At 37.6% G+C, this 15571-nt stretch overlaps 1 protein-coding gene and 1 non-coding gene across 2 annotated transcripts in view; both read right to left on the bottom strand.

Moving 5' to 3' along the window:
* Positions 1 to 1140: 1140 nt before the first annotated feature.
* The window catches only part of ncapd2 (non-SMC condensin I complex, subunit D2), a 31090-nt gene continuing 16659 nt past the window's right edge, over positions 1141 to 15571 (bottom strand). The window contains exons 12-32 of the mRNA XM_053651773.1: positions 15339 to 15426; positions 14602 to 14794; positions 13765 to 13880; positions 13432 to 13644; positions 12905 to 13079; positions 12674 to 12758; positions 10877 to 11013; positions 9208 to 9340; positions 9033 to 9108; positions 8626 to 8823; positions 8152 to 8312; positions 7940 to 8048; positions 7662 to 7785; positions 7063 to 7218; positions 6667 to 6844; positions 6407 to 6501; positions 6248 to 6328; positions 5862 to 6045; positions 3366 to 3507; positions 2443 to 2553; positions 1141 to 2078 (exon numbers count right to left, since the gene is read on the bottom strand). Of these exons, the coding sequence (XP_053507748.1) occupies positions 1999 to 2078; positions 2443 to 2553; positions 3366 to 3507; positions 5862 to 6045; positions 6248 to 6328; positions 6407 to 6501; positions 6667 to 6844; positions 7063 to 7218; positions 7662 to 7785; positions 7940 to 8048; positions 8152 to 8312; positions 8626 to 8823; positions 9033 to 9108; positions 9208 to 9340; positions 10877 to 11013; positions 12674 to 12758; positions 12905 to 13079; positions 13432 to 13644; positions 13765 to 13880; positions 14602 to 14794; positions 15339 to 15426 (2835 nt within the window). The 3' untranslated portion in view covers positions 1141 to 1998. The remainder of the gene's footprint in view (positions 2079 to 2442; positions 2554 to 3365; positions 3508 to 5861; positions 6046 to 6247; positions 6329 to 6406; positions 6502 to 6666; positions 6845 to 7062; positions 7219 to 7661; positions 7786 to 7939; positions 8049 to 8151; positions 8313 to 8625; positions 8824 to 9032; positions 9109 to 9207; positions 9341 to 10876; positions 11014 to 12673; positions 12759 to 12904; positions 13080 to 13431; positions 13645 to 13764; positions 13881 to 14601; positions 14795 to 15338; positions 15427 to 15571) is intronic.
* LOC128624588 (small nucleolar RNA U85) lies at positions 14887 to 15176 on the bottom strand. The gene has a single exon (XR_008388794.1). It is a non-coding gene; the product is annotated as a small nucleolar RNA U85 (small nucleolar RNA).

The raw sequence follows: 15571 nt of genomic DNA, 5'->3' as shown, positions 1-15571 counted from the left end.
ACCACTCGCGACCCCTCAGCCAATCACAACCCTCGACATTCCTCCGCGGGTCGCGCGCCACAGTGACTTGTTGTGACTTGACTTGAGACCGTGTTCAGGTCCAATGCACAAGACTTTAAAACCTCAGAACTCATGGGATCAGGAAAACTCCGTGACGCCAAATAATCAGTTGTCCTACCACATGTTTTGCCTTTCAGAAATAAAGGTAACCCTGTCCTGCAATGCAGCAGTCAATCGAAAACAAAGTCCATATTTCGCATCACAATTATTTATCATTTCATTATGTATAGCAATTAAACCGTGTAGTACTTGCTCTATCTATCTATCTATCTATCTATCTATACCCACCCCACTATTAAGTACTGCACAATATTACAGCATTTAAAAAAACAACAACATTTAAATAAAGGAAGCAACTAAAAACAATTTATTTTGTAGGTGCATTTTGTAATGGCACATTCAGGGGCAAAAAAAAGGTGCATACAATTTGAGAGAAAATACAACACAATTTTGTATTTGTAGGCTACTTGTATTACTTAGGAATTTATATGTGTAATTTTAAACAGTGCTCAATGTTGTCTTGTACTACGGACAATTGTTTTTCAAAACTGCTATTATGAATGCAAACTTTACACTGAAAGAGACACTCTTAGCATCACAAATTTTATATCTATAGCTATATATTTATTTATTAGATGCCACAAGTGTACCTTCTACCATCACTTACACATGTGAAGGGCCACGTAATACGAAGCAATGTGATAGCCATGGGCATTGTTTCGACTCAGGACTGCTGTCATTTGCTGCTATTGTCAAGCAACTGTTTGACACCGTACACAACAGCGCTTCTTCACACGTTCGCTGAGAGTAGGCTAATGGTTGAGAGGCAGGAATTTGGCCAATAGTTGCTGCAACCCTTTTATAATCAACCAATTGGTGTGTGAGAAGGCGGAAATTACCAAGAGGGGTTAAAGAAATGTGAATATGCACACTAATGACGCAGTATTAGACCAAAAGCACATCATAATGAAATTAAAGCCAAATCCCGGACATTTTCTCAAATTTAGAAATCCCGTCTGGAAGCTTTTTTAATGGTCAGAAAAAGCGGACATGTCCAGGAAAAGAGGATATATGGTCACCCTATGATATCCCTCACATGCCAACTTGTGCTTGTCATTGCCTAGCACTAGCTACAGTATAAAGAGAGAATATACAGGCCATTGGCTATACTGACCCAATCTTCACATTTTATACAAACTCAGTACATATAGCATTGGGTCTAGGAATGTGCAAGTGCAAAAACACCCTCAGCTGTCTCAATAGCCTTCTGATGTAACGACAATCTAAAACATGATAATTTGTGTTTTATACCGCCAGGATTCTCAATATTCAGCATCATCTTTGTTAGTCGTCAGTTCCAATGCATGTGTACAACTTTTAATTTGAAAGTTTGATCATCTGCACAATGCACAGGCAGGGATGGACTTTTATTGCAGTTTACCTCACTGGTACTAGAGGAATCAAAATTTAAGGCTGGTTTATACTTCTGTGCTGAAGCATGCTTGTGTATTCGCATTATGACAATGAAAGAAGGTTTAAGATTAAGTACAGATGGACTGACGTTCACACCTTTAAAATAACTAAAATAGTTACTGAAGTTACAGTTTATAAGAATGAGTGAAATGTTATTTCTGTTACATCAATCACATCAGTTGTACAGAAATCCAACAATTTCTGATATACTTTTAAGGCAATTTTTATTAAGGTAATTATTCCAAATTATGTAATAATGATGCAGCCTAGCACATATATTACAAAATCGCTGTTTTAACCTGCATAGAAACATTTTATAAAAGCATGGATAAAAATTTATAGTATTAAAAAAAAAAAAAGGCATGAAAGTAGTGCATTCAGAATGGACAGGATAAAGAAACAGATAAAATGATAAAAACAGGGGAAAGGGAGGCAGAGACCGGGGTGATGGGAGCAAAAGGAGGGCTAGTGGCGTAGACGAGTGCGTCGGGTACGTGAAATGGGTGTGGTGACTTTTGGAGTCTCACTCTCTGCCATGACAGCATCTAGGTAAAAAAGGAACCCACAATTAAGAATGACAGTTTATTAAAAAGAAAAAGTGCTCAGGCTTTTTGGACAACATACACAAATGTGCCACGATATCTCCAAATTCTTACTTGCTGCATCAAACACACAAGCTGTATATTAATGGAACGTCATAACATATAGACTATCATGGCCAGTTGCATTTTGGAGCAAGGTCTAAGATGTTTGATTGAATATCAATATTGTGTAGAGGAAATATGCAGATACACTGCCAAAACTCCATCTTTTCAACACAACAATGCTAAAGAGTATCAATCAGATGCCTAACTACAGTACATGCGTTCCCAAATTGATAAAAACTGGTGCATGGCACTGCCATCTCACCTTCTTCCTCCTCTCCTTCATCACTGCTAAAGGTGATAATTGTTTTGGGGCGAGCACGGGAGGTTTTGGGGGTCACCAAGTCACTGTCATCCATCTTGGACTTTGCACGACCTGCAATGAGGCAAAGTGTTATTACAAACTCTAGAGATGGTTTTGTAACCTTTTCCAGCCTGATGAGAATCTTTTTCCAATGTCCTAAGAAATCTCCTTTGTTCATTCTATGATACACTTCCACAAACATGTGTTGTGAAGATCAGACTTTGATCGATCCCTGTTCTTTAAATAAAACGTTTCACTCACTCACACCTGATTGGCATCCCATTGATTGAAAACACCTAACTAATTTTACCTTCAAATTAACTGCTAACCCTAGAGGTTCACATACTTTTGCCAGTCACAGATGTATAATATTGGATCATTTTCCTTAATAAATAAATGACGAAGTATAATATTTGTGTCTCATTTGTTTATTTGGGTTCGCTTGGTGTACTTTTAGGACCTGTGTGAGACTCTTATGTTTTAGGTCATATTTATGCAGAAATATAGAAATTTGAAAGGGTTCACATACTTTAAAGCACCACTGTATATAATTTTCTCAGATTCCTTACATGCACTGTTTGACCAGTTTCTTAATACTGCATTACATTATGATGGTATTGCAACACATACCATCACGTCACGTTAATTTTTTTCCCCGGATACGCATTAAAGAAGGCATGTAATAGCCAACTCATTTACACGTACAGGTAGTTAGAAGCAGGTATAACCCCAGCCTTGTGCAGCATGTTTGTCAGGCATTCAGACATGTCTGATGGTACCAAGATATGAGGAAAAGCTTATGTAGATGTGTTTACAAATAAGATCAGGTGCAGAGAGAGTGAGTGAGAGAAATAATTTTCAGAGACAGCAATAGGTTGTTTTACCTCGTGTTGGTCTGCGAGCATTCTTGGGCACAGGAGTGTTTTTCTGCTCCTCTAGCTGCTGCTCTCTCTCCTCATTTTCCACGTTTTCCAGACCTTTTGTATGCACCGCTGTTAACTTCTTCTCAAACTCCTCAACCTGAGCCTGTATAATCAGAGGACACATAAGGACAGAGGACAATAAGCCACATGCAGTTAAATTTTTAGCATAAGCAGAATACCAAAGATGTATCAAACCACTATATCAAAGAGACATTTTCTAGACAGTTTCAATGGTAAGGATAATTGTAAATAATGGCTAAAAAGATGCTATTTTGTCTGCCAGGGTATTTGCAGGTATCAGCACTTCAAATTTAATACTTTTTAAAGCCATATTCAAGACATGTCCAAAAAATTAAGACCTGCACGTCACTTCAATCAGGCTACACGATACATCAGCTATAATGGACTGTTTTCATGCATATACATTCATTTCTGGGTTTAAAGTAAACTATAGCAGGGTAAACTTCTATAGAGGAATATCGGAGACCAGAGCAAATATCCTTTGTGCATTACCATTTGCTCAAACAGAAAAAAAAATTCCAGTATTTCCTCCCCATGACTTTCCAAGAGAGGGGAAAAAAATAGAGAGATGGATTACGGCAACCAGAAGAGAACAGGTGTCAAATTTACCATCACTCCCTCAGCAGCTGTATTCGAAACCCCCTCGCAGCAGTGTTTACATGTTTTTTTTTTGTAATTTAATGTCAGGGAATTGCAACAAGTAGTGTTATAAATGTACATAAATGTTTGTAAAGAAGAATATATTATATATATATATATATATATATATATATATATATATATATATATATATATATATATATATATATTTTTTTTTTTTTTTATTTAAAACATTGCTATTTTGTAATATTAATATTGCACTGAATAATACTTAATTTTTTTTTTATTTGGGTAGAAATAGTAATAGAACAATAGTAATATATTTCTGACTTAACTCACTTTTATAAGTTAGACCTTGTGGCTTTTATTTTGGCAGAAAACCGTAGGAAAACCTGTTTAGTTGGTAACAGTTTTTTAAAATTCACTTCTCATTACCAATCAGGCAAAATGCTGTAAACCTCTGCCCACAAAAATGTTTGAGATTACGCTAACATAAAATCAAAGTAAATCTGGCGTGTGTTGGGTCTAAATTAGGGATGTCACGAGAACCGATACTCCGTTACCATCAGTCTTAAAATGTGACGGTACTTGTTTTCTGCACTAGCGATGGAACCGTGTCTAATGGCGGTACCAAGGTTGCAATTCTTCCAGAACTGAAGGGGGCAGCAGATATGGGCAAGTGTTTTAGTAGGTCCACAAGTGGTGAAGAAGAACGCCTACAAGCACACAGGAAAAACTACAGAAGATTAGCTTAGCTTAACAAGTTTAGCTCCGCCCCAACTCGTTGAGAGGAAAAGAGAGGAAAGCTAGTATCGGTTTCCGGTGTGCAACCGATGCCATCATTCATTTCAAACAAGGCGAGGAAACACCTGGCATTTGGCGAAGTACCTGAAAGACGGTCCTATATTATGTTTGTTTGAGGCAGCTGGCGTTGTTGCCGTAAAACCAGCTAACGCTATGCTCCATGTAAAGTTTGCGATAGCCAGTTATTAGTTAACAACGCTAACACATTGCAATGTTATAAACGACCTCCTAATGGGCCACCATGCATCACCATTCAGCCCGTGTCCTGTCAGCAAAATGTAGCCTAATGTCAGTAATATTTATTCAAATATTCATGCTTTTAATAAATCTTTTTGGCCTGCCACCATATCAGTGAATTTAAACTAATGCTTGCATTCAGAGTATAAGGGGTGTGTGCATTTAGGAGTGCACCATAGCACTTGTAGCCTCCACTGTTTTATAGCCTTGCCTGCCTGCCTGCCGGACAGGTTTTAATTAAATTTTTTTTATCATTTTATTTTTATACCACACCGGTATCGACTACTAGATTTTTGGTATCGTGACATCCTTAGTCTAAATGCATTTTATAAGCAACTCAAACTCACAGTTTGAGTTGCTTATAATAAAGAACTCAAATAAATAAATAAATAAATAAATAAAATCTCTTAAAGATTTTATTATTTTTGTAGTTTTCTTCTTGTATTTAACATTCATTTTGTTTTGTTTATAAAATACCCAAGATTAGCTCAATGTAAATAGAATCTGGTGAAACTAATGACATATATACACACACACACACACACACACACACACACACATATATATATATATATATATATATATATATATATATATATACACACACACACACATATATACACATATATATATATATATATATATATACATATAGTTTTTAAAAAACCTATTAATTTCAAGTGAAACAATTGCTGTATGACTGTTTTAAATACTCCAGTATTAATAAACAACAAGTGGGTCTCATGGAGAAAAAAGTGTGAATGTGCCTACATCAATGTGTGGAGTCTACCGTACCTTAAACTGGGGCTTAGCTCTGCGGCGGAGTTTGGCCAAGATGGAGAGCAGAGGTTGGTAAACTGCATCCTCTGTTAGTTTATCACTGTAACACTCCCAGCACTCCTGCAACTTTTTAAAGCCTCGCTCACACATGGAGAGCAGTGACAGAGATACAGCTACATCTGCCCACTGTCGCTCCGTCCTGAAAAAAAATCAGACATATTGACAAGTGTTTATACTTTCTATCTTTAGTAAACCACTGAAGCAAAGCAACACAGCTTCTAGCTGATTCACATTTCATCCTTACTCTTATGAATTATGAAACCTATACACATGTATTCTTTGTTGTGGATAATGTGAATCGTTTATACTTGAATGAAAAACTAGTTATTTTAACTACTCACTTTGCAGTTCTGAAACGTTGACAGAGCTTCTCCACCAAACTCTCTGTCTGCCTCTCCTTAGTTATGTAGGAAAAGAGTTGCCTATGAGAAAGAGAAAGCAGTTTATCAATTACATATTTACAAATATATTAACCAAATAACAAATGAAAATGTATTTACTTCATAATAGTGCTGAAGTCCTCCTCTTTCATCCCTCTCTCTGGATCTGACAGTCTGCTTATAATGTCTGGCAGTAGATTATAGATAGCATTATCCTGAAAAATAATGATTAAACACAGAAAGAAATAAAGAATACATCAAGAACTTACTCTTCATATACCAAGATTCAAATGTACACAAAGCAACAACAAACCAGCCCTGTAGTAAAAGTATTTCTTAAATCATATAAAATCGCCTAGCTATATTAGACTAAAGTCTACCTTTGCAGCGAGCTCATTGAAGAAGTTGACTGCAAGGTTGGCGATATGTGGCTCAGGGTCAAGCAGGAGTGCAGCAACCTCGCTGACCTGACCTTTCACCTTCATCACATCCTTTAGCACCAACTGGGTCAGAACTGTGATGGCCGTCAGGCGCACGGATACATTTTCGTCACACAGCCTTCACAGACACATCCAATATAGAATGATAGTTGTTTCACAATTAGTTATGTAGGTCACAAAACATCTTGCTGTGCAGTGAGCTAAGCTGGATAAAGTTTAGCAGGGGGCAGATTGGAATTTATTTAAATTAAACTTATCATCAAATTAATATATTACATTATCAGTTAGCAGGATACAGGTATGCATGCACATCCGTTATTAAGCAAGTTGTCATACCTGGCGTACAAATTGGGGGTCCAGGGTTCCAGAATGTTGGGGAAGCGAACAGTAAGGTCTCCAAGGGCAATGATAGCATTTGCTCTGACGACTGGGAGAGGCGATTTCTCCAACACGGTGAAGAATAAACGGATATTATCCTTACACACTGCTGGACTGAGTTGGTGTAGAAACACGAGAGAAAGACGAGCTAAGATTATATGGAATTAAAACTAATCATATACACAATCAGGAAGTTTTACTTCCACATTAAAACAATGGTTGCAAAGGCTAGACTCTAATTAACAGAACAGTGAAGTGAAGAAAAAGTCAGTTACACAAGGACATTAAACAAGGTTTTACTTTCAGGACCAGTCAAAATTATTAAATGTGTGAAACATCTAGCAACCACTTCCATTACAATGCTAGTAAATTTTCCTCTTTATGAAAGAGGACAGAAGTTAATTTAATTAACAAATACAAACTCAAACCATGCCCCTCAACACTGCATTTATATCAATTTATATTTATTGCAGATTTGCTAATCATTACAATTACAGCAATTCAGTCTGTTAAAGGTATAGTTATAAAAGTTTAATACAATATAGTTTTTGATTTACCTGATCATCATGAACTGGGAAAGGGCGAGGCAGGCAGCAGTGGTGAGTTGGGTATGAGAATATCGGCCAGGTGAACTGCACACCTTCACCAGCAAAGGCAGAAACACACTGAGCATGTTCCCTTCTGTACACACAAAAGCAAAAACAGTGAAATTTAACATAAATGACTTTAATAGATTAATAAACAATGTATTCAGATTACCACCACAGCCAAGATGAAATTGAAACTTTTGATTTCATGAACTAGCCAAATAAATAAAGCGGAAGGTAGCTCTCACCGGCTAAAAGTTCTGTTTCACAGATTTTACGTATGAATTCTGCCTCTGTGTCCTCTGCTGAGGCACCAGTCAAGCCAAGCTCTTCCTCCACACAGCTGTCATTGGCTTCCTGCCAAATAGGATGCAAATTATATGTTAGACAACAGGATCAGAAATATGTCAAGAATCAGCATCATCCCTTTGTGTAGAACTGTCCCCATCTTGACACAGACCTTGTTCTTGTTGACAGGCCCTTTCTCCTTCTCCTCTTTCTCCTCCTTCTCTCCTCTCCGCCGCCGGAGCTCAGCACTCACACTTCTCTCCAGGTGAGACACCTGCCAGAAGGCCACGAATCCACACAGAGAGAGTAGCTGTGCCAGACTTGCACAGTTTACTGCATACAGAGTATAAAATTGAGACACAAAGGGAAAGGGTGGCATAACAGACTGAATTTACAAAGAACAATGAGCTTGAGATTTTTCCCTGTTGAGAGATTACTGCTTGTACTCTTCTAAAACCTTGAAAGCAACACTCATTAAACTCATCTGCTCTTGAAGATTTTGGATAGAGAGATTAGGATAAGCAAACTGTGGGACAGTAAGCCAACAGGAACAGGATTAAAACTGATACAAAACCAATAGTTTCACACTCAAACATAGTGAAAATGTATTATGCTCAACAGAGGATCCTCCACATTTCCACTGTACCTTTCTGCTCCTGGGAGTCCTGGGAGCCTTCTGACATTTGTGACTGCTCCCCATTTTCTGTAATCTGCTCCAGCAGGAGGTGAGCCGAGCGTTGGAGGAGGCGAGCACATAGCTGATCGGGTGACTCGGCGAGGAAGTAGACGAGGCGGACGGCCTGCTCCATGAAAGGCTGCCAGTGGGGGTCGGACGAGATCACTCCTATGTAGGGGACAGGGTGATAGTCATTGCCTGGTGTTTATAATTATATGAAGGTAATTGATGGAAGTATTTTGATTTCTCAGTTTCTTTTACATGGGGTTCTTTTCCTTCAGTTATTATGGGTGGTTTGGTAACCATAAAGAGTCTCTAGCATTAGGTATTTACACTTTGTGCATCAGAGAGCAACTAGAAAATATACAGGTGTGTACCATCAGCAACAGCCTGGGTTAGACAGCTGAAGAGATGGTGGTCCATCGGTAGCCTGAATGCCACTCCTTTAGATTGCTACAACAGAAAAGTTAGCTGTGAAAAACTATGTCAATTCTCGCATGCTCAAAGATGTGTGAATGTTTAGTGGTATGTGACTACCGCATGTTAACATACCCGTATGTGGTCAGTTATGTTGGTGATGGTGTTAACAGTGTCTCTGGCCAGCAAGTAATCTTCAGTCACCTTTTCTCCCAATGCAACAGAGCAGAGGGTGTCCAGATTACCAAGTACAACTTCCCTCTCAGCTCTACACACACACACGAAAAGTCTAAGGGCCCAGTTTTGCTATAATTATGGGACAATGAAAAGTGAGACAGAATATGAAATCCTCTTGAGTTTACCTGAGACAAATTCAAGCACTGATTAGCAGTCACCTAATCCCGAGTCCTAGTCCCATTAATCCCCTCTTCAGGAAATGAAATGCATGCTCAAACATAACCATTATATGTTTTGCATCATGAGCAGATCCTTTCTTTCTCCACACTCTGGCCTTTACATCACTTTGGTAGAGGTTAATCTCAGTTCCAGGACTTTTGTGGCTCATCTCTGTATTTCTTTGCAAATTGTAATCTGGCTTTTTGATTCTTACTGCTGCTGAGTGGTTTGCATCTTGTGGTACAGCCTTTGTGTTTCCACTCTCTGAGACTTCTTCAAATGATGTCCTGGGATACCTTCACCCCTGCCCTGAGTAGGCCTGTCACTATAACTAATTTTAGTGGAGGATATGTTGTCCCAGTAATAATTGCAATAAACTATACTATCATTTTAAGACCATTTTATGCCACCGATATAATAATATAATAGTATCATTTTTGTCTTCTGATGAAAATACCCTTTAAATTTAGTCAACATTTCATCATGTCTTATTAATTTTAGTCAATTTTACTTAGACTAAAATGGTACTGAATAGTAATAAATGGCATTAGTTGATGAGAAAATGCAAAAATTAAACCAAATATTCACACATTTTACATATTGGCTTGGATGGCTATAAAAACTTGTGAAAACTGCCTTTTTTGTGAAAAGCTGATCTGAAATAATATTACAATGAGAACATCACTGTAATACATTAGTTACGCTGTCAACTAACATGTTTTAGTACGTTGTTGACAGCGTATTCACGAGTTACCATATTACCTATCCTCTTAAGATCAATTTCACTCATGACACTGCATTCGTGTCATTTTGTGCCATGTGAAAAAATAAGTACACCCCATGGAAATATATATTATATATATATATATATATATATATATATATATATATATATATATATATATATATATATATATATATTTTTTTTTTTTTTTTGACAGGCAAACGTTTGATCCTCTTAGAAACAGTGCCTATTAATAAAGGTGATACACTATCAAATGACGCATGTTAATCAGTGAAGCTTTTCATATGCACCATTTCTGAAAGGATTTATTTTTGTTGCTCTGGTCTGCAGTCAATGTAATATATCTTTGATAAAGTTGAAAATATTTTATTCATAACTAGTCAAACATGCATTTATCATGTCATGTTAGCTCACTTCTGTCAAACCCCTGTCTGCAGGATAGGGCAGGATTGGTCAGAAGTGTCTACCCGAGTAGACGGGAATGCTCAGAATTTCTTCTGGAGTGGTTGTGACTTGGATTAAAAACTGTGTTCTAGATGCAATAAAAAATTGCTATGTTACTGTATTCTAGATGCAGCAAAAATTGAAGTATGAGGGTATAAATGTTTAAACAAATTAAGCTAACGTACTGTGTGTCTTATCACAATAAGATTTATGTCTCACCGTGCGGCCATGCCGAGCAGCAGTATTGCAGCTCTCCTGCGCAGTGCTGAGGTCTCCCTCTTTCCTGAGAATCGTTCCCACAGCACCTGCACCACAGATGCCTGCAGAGCACTCTCAGTGCTGAAAAACTCCTGCACCTGGAAACACAGAGACTTTGAGCATGATGATTTGCTCTCTAAAATATACTCTGAATAAATTACTTGGTTGGAATACCATGGTTTTATGCCATCAGTCGTAGTATTTGATTAAACGGCACTGAGTTTTATTTCTTCTCCTTATTAACACTCATGCATTACACTTTTATTCAGGTTTTAAGGAATACACCAGCATTTTTCAAAATTAACACCACTTGTACTGTATAGGTGGTTAACGCAGTGAATAATTTTTCTGTTCCTTTATTAATTCAGGGAAAATGACTTCTTCAAAACTCACAATATACTTACTTTATAAAGGTCTAAGAGCACTTGCTGAGGTATTGTTACAATTGCAGTCTAAGAACACTTGTTGAGTCAGTTAAAAAAAAAGTCTGAAATATTTTCGGCTTTCATAAATTCTTCAGTCAAATAAATTTTGAAATTAAGCTTTAAATCTGTAAATCCTTCCTTCCGTGATGAATCTACTTTTTCAGATGGACAAAGTTATGCATTACTCATCAACTTATTAAAACTCAACCAGTTTCCCTCTTATCTTTCACAGTTAATACAGGGTTATGTTTGTTGTTGAAGTGAAAATGGCTTTGATTTAGCATTATATAGTAGAGATGGAAACTCGAGTCCGTGATGTGGACTCGAGTTGCATGTAAGTCGCCATTAAAAAAAAATAAAATAAATAAAACAGACTTAAAGAACACAGTGCCTTTTGAGTTGTTTCAAGCCTGCCTCCAGCTTCCTCATTCCCCATCTGAATCTGGGAAAGTGTTACACTAAGGTTTTAGTTATTTTTTTTCCCCTCATGTTTCTCCAATAATATCTCAGTAAGTTATAAAGTGAAATAGACTGAAAATATCAGTTGCATCGCAGAGGAAGCAATCGTCCCCAAGGGGCGTTGGCCAACTCTGACATTCATCCAATAGCTGTGAAGAAAGTATTGAAGGTATTGAAGAAAGTATTGAAGTGTCATCAAAGGGCTGTCAGCTTTCACTCAAACTGGGCACACATCAGGTCAAGCCATAAAAATCCTCTTTGTCCCACTTTAATTTTTTTATGCAGTAATGTTTCTCTTTGTTGCATTGCTTGATACAAAAGACAAATATAAATGGCCAGAGTGCACATGTTTCTTATTCATTTAGATGGACATTAAAATGGTAGACCTTTGGGTGTCTGAAAGCGACTATTATTGAGCGCCACACCTTTTAGCCCTCCAAAGCTTTCACAGTGGATGGTAAAGTGAAAGAACTATTGCTAAAAACAGAACAAAGAGTTGAGACTTGACTTGGACCTCAGGGACTGTTATATAGTCAAATGACCTAAGGCATTATCAGGGCACAATGTCAGTGGGTTTGCTCATGTTGCGGTACTAATCCTTGGTAATCACCCACATGCTAGAGATACAGATGCTCGATTTGACTAAACTTCTTATAGTACTCTTATAAAATGTTCAGATTGTCTGAACTGGATTAGAACTAGAAAGCATGGATCTGTACAGAACATTCAGAAGTTAATCTCACATAGACTATCTTTAAAAAATAATAAAAAATTATATACATGTATGTATGTATGTATGTATGTATGTATGTATGTATGTATGTATATGTGTGTGTGTGTGTGTGCGTGGTGAGCAAATAATTCAGTTACTCACTATCTCCTCTAAACACTGAATGGTTCCGAGTGAGGCATCAACCATCAACTCAGACAGACTGTCCACAAGAGTCTGGGCCTTGGTTCTGTCCAGAAATAGAGACAAGAGTGAGAACAGAGGACAGGATTTCTATTTATTCTCGCTTATACCAGCGATATTGTGTGATTCGTTAAATGGGTTTAATCATGCACACCCTGCAAACAAGAGAGACAAACACACAATAACACACACCTGGTGCTGTCTCCCTGAGGGTTGAGGTAGAGGCGTTTGTATGCCTGTACAACAGCATCTTTGACTGCAGCATCGGAGGACCAGACGAGCGGCAGCATCTTCCTCACCCCACACACAGAGTCTGCCACACTGAACTCGCATGCAGTCACACAGAACTGTACTGCCTCCTGAACCACTGAGGGCGTGCGAAACAACTATTTTACTAATAAAAAGTGAAATGGTACAGATACTACTTGTAAAGATTGACAAACACAAAACATTGTCCAGAAAATTCAGCAAATCCAGTGTTGAACACGTCATTCTAAAGTACATGATGGACATCTAACTGAAAACTCAAAAAAGAAATACTTCTTGCATAACGATTGGACACTAATAATTTATTCCAAGAAGTGTTCTTTAGTATAGCTATTGATAGAGATATACAATATACACATGGTAGTACTCCATTAAAGAACATGCTTTTGATTGTTAGATATATAAATAACTAATCATCTGTACTAGTTTTCCAATAAATATACAAATCTTACCTGTAGTGGTTTTCCAGTATAGCATGTTGTTAATGATTGCTATGGCTCTCTCAACTTGTAGGGCAAAGCTCTCTGTGTCTTTCAGGTACTGAACCAGCATCTCCTGCTTCTTCAGCTCACTCTCCTTCTCATCACCCTCTTCATCTCTTTCTTTCTGTGGTGTGGGGGGCTGATCCCTCGCTCCAATATCTGAAGTCTGTTCCTCCTCAGGGCCTGTAAGCAAGGAGAAATTCAGACTGAGCTGCAGAGTTATATTTGTGCAAACTGAAAATCAGCAAACAAAACTGAATTCAAACTCTTAACATCCAAGACCAAAGGCAGCAACATGCTTACCTTTAAAGAGTGCAGCCAGTGTGCTGATGAGTGTGTCTGCATTCATATTGGACAGAGCAAAGAATGGAGACTGTGGGTAGAGACTGTGGGCTTGCACACACAGCCGCACCGCTTGCCTATACGCACACAAACACAAAAAAGAAGAAAATCAGTCCAAATTTCATGTACTTTAACATACACAAGGCCAGCGAGTTCTGAAATAAAAAATAATTTATATATATAATTATTTTTTATGTAAAATAAAAACTAGACATGCCTGCATATAAATTTATAAAGGAAGTAGAAACGTAAAGTTCTTAAGGTCAGTTTTTACTCACGCACTGCACCCATCTCTAATTACTTTGTGATTTTTTTTGTAAATACATTGTTAACATTCTGACTGACCAATAAGAACCAAGGTAGTTTAGGAATGATTCTGTATCTTCAAAAAAAAGAAAAAAAAAAAGAACACAGCTTACTTTTTAAGAGGAGGCCTGGACATAATTGTGTAGCTTGATTATTTTATTAGCAAGAGAAATTAAATGTGCCATAGGTTTAGTGTAAATGTAAATTTAGTGTATGTAGTCAGAAATTCAGACTGCTTTACACATCAACACACTTTTCCATGGCAACTTGTCTAAAAGAAAAAAGGATTTGCTTATGCTTTTGTCTACAGACAGACACACACAATAGAAAGAAAGAATGGTTTTGAAGCCTCTGTGGTGTTAATCTTGATTCTTATGTGTCAAAACAGAAGTACAAATTATTTCAAATGTGCAACTATAAACCACATTAATATTTTATATCACTTTAAAAGTGCAAAAATATTTTCCAACTATTTTGATTCCTTTCTGTTACCTGTATTTGTTGTGTCTGAGGTACTGAGCAATTTGGACAGCAGTGTCTCTGTCAGTGCTGCCATGTTCACCTTCTTTCTCCTCATCCTCTTCCTCCCTCTCCGAGTCACTGCTAGCTTCCAGATGAGCTCTGACCGTGTGCGAGACCTCTGGCTCCATTGCAGCCCAAAGATCAGACGCTGAGATTACTGGAACTGAGACACAAACAGAATGAAATGAAACTGACATGTATTACTAAAGAAGGCAGACCAAAATCATGGCAAACCAAGTTTAAGTGTTAAACCAACACCCTCAGATTACCAAAGATGCAGTTCATAGGCTACTGGATACAGCAGAGCTGAAATTCTATCAGAGTTCACACACATGCCTAGTATACACATTGTCTGCCACGTCACTCTCTCTCCAGCATTACTCTAGAGAAGAGTACGAGTGGAGGGACTCGGTTACTGTAGGCTGGCCTTTATAACAGAGCAGCAAATCTCCACTGCCCTGTCAAGATTGCCAGCCATTAGGAACACAGAAGAACTCAGACTCGCATCCAGTAAGCTCACATTCGCCTTGGTATCATCACTGGGCAATCTCAATGTAAAGGAAACACTATGTTTATTCACTGTTTTTTGTAGTCCACAAAATAGCATTATCAGTAAGAATATCAATATCATAAGGTGTCTTAAACTATTATTTATACATCTCATCAACAAGCATAAATAAAGAATGAGCAAACACAGAAGCATATACCTGGTGCATTCTCCCTCATGTTCTCCTTCATCTCTTTGAGCTTGGCCATCTCTTTTTCCAGAGGTTTCTTTAAGTCCACACTGCTCAGCTGAACAAATGAGAAACAACAAGACATTATTAATTAAGCTTGTTGTAACTAACAATTTGTGGATTTATTTGTGGGACCTACAACTAGAGGTGCTTGACGTATCGGACGTTTGATACCTTTTCAATCACGGTGGATTCTATATTAC

This window comes from Ictalurus furcatus, chromosome 20, assembly GCF_023375685.1.
Source record: "Ictalurus furcatus strain D&B chromosome 20, Billie_1.0, whole genome shotgun sequence".
Classification (NCBI taxonomy): Eukaryota; Metazoa; Chordata; class Actinopteri; order Siluriformes; family Ictaluridae; genus Ictalurus; species Ictalurus furcatus.
The sequence above is the reverse complement of the archived record's forward strand: the minus strand, read 5'-3'. Positions and strand labels throughout refer to the sequence as shown.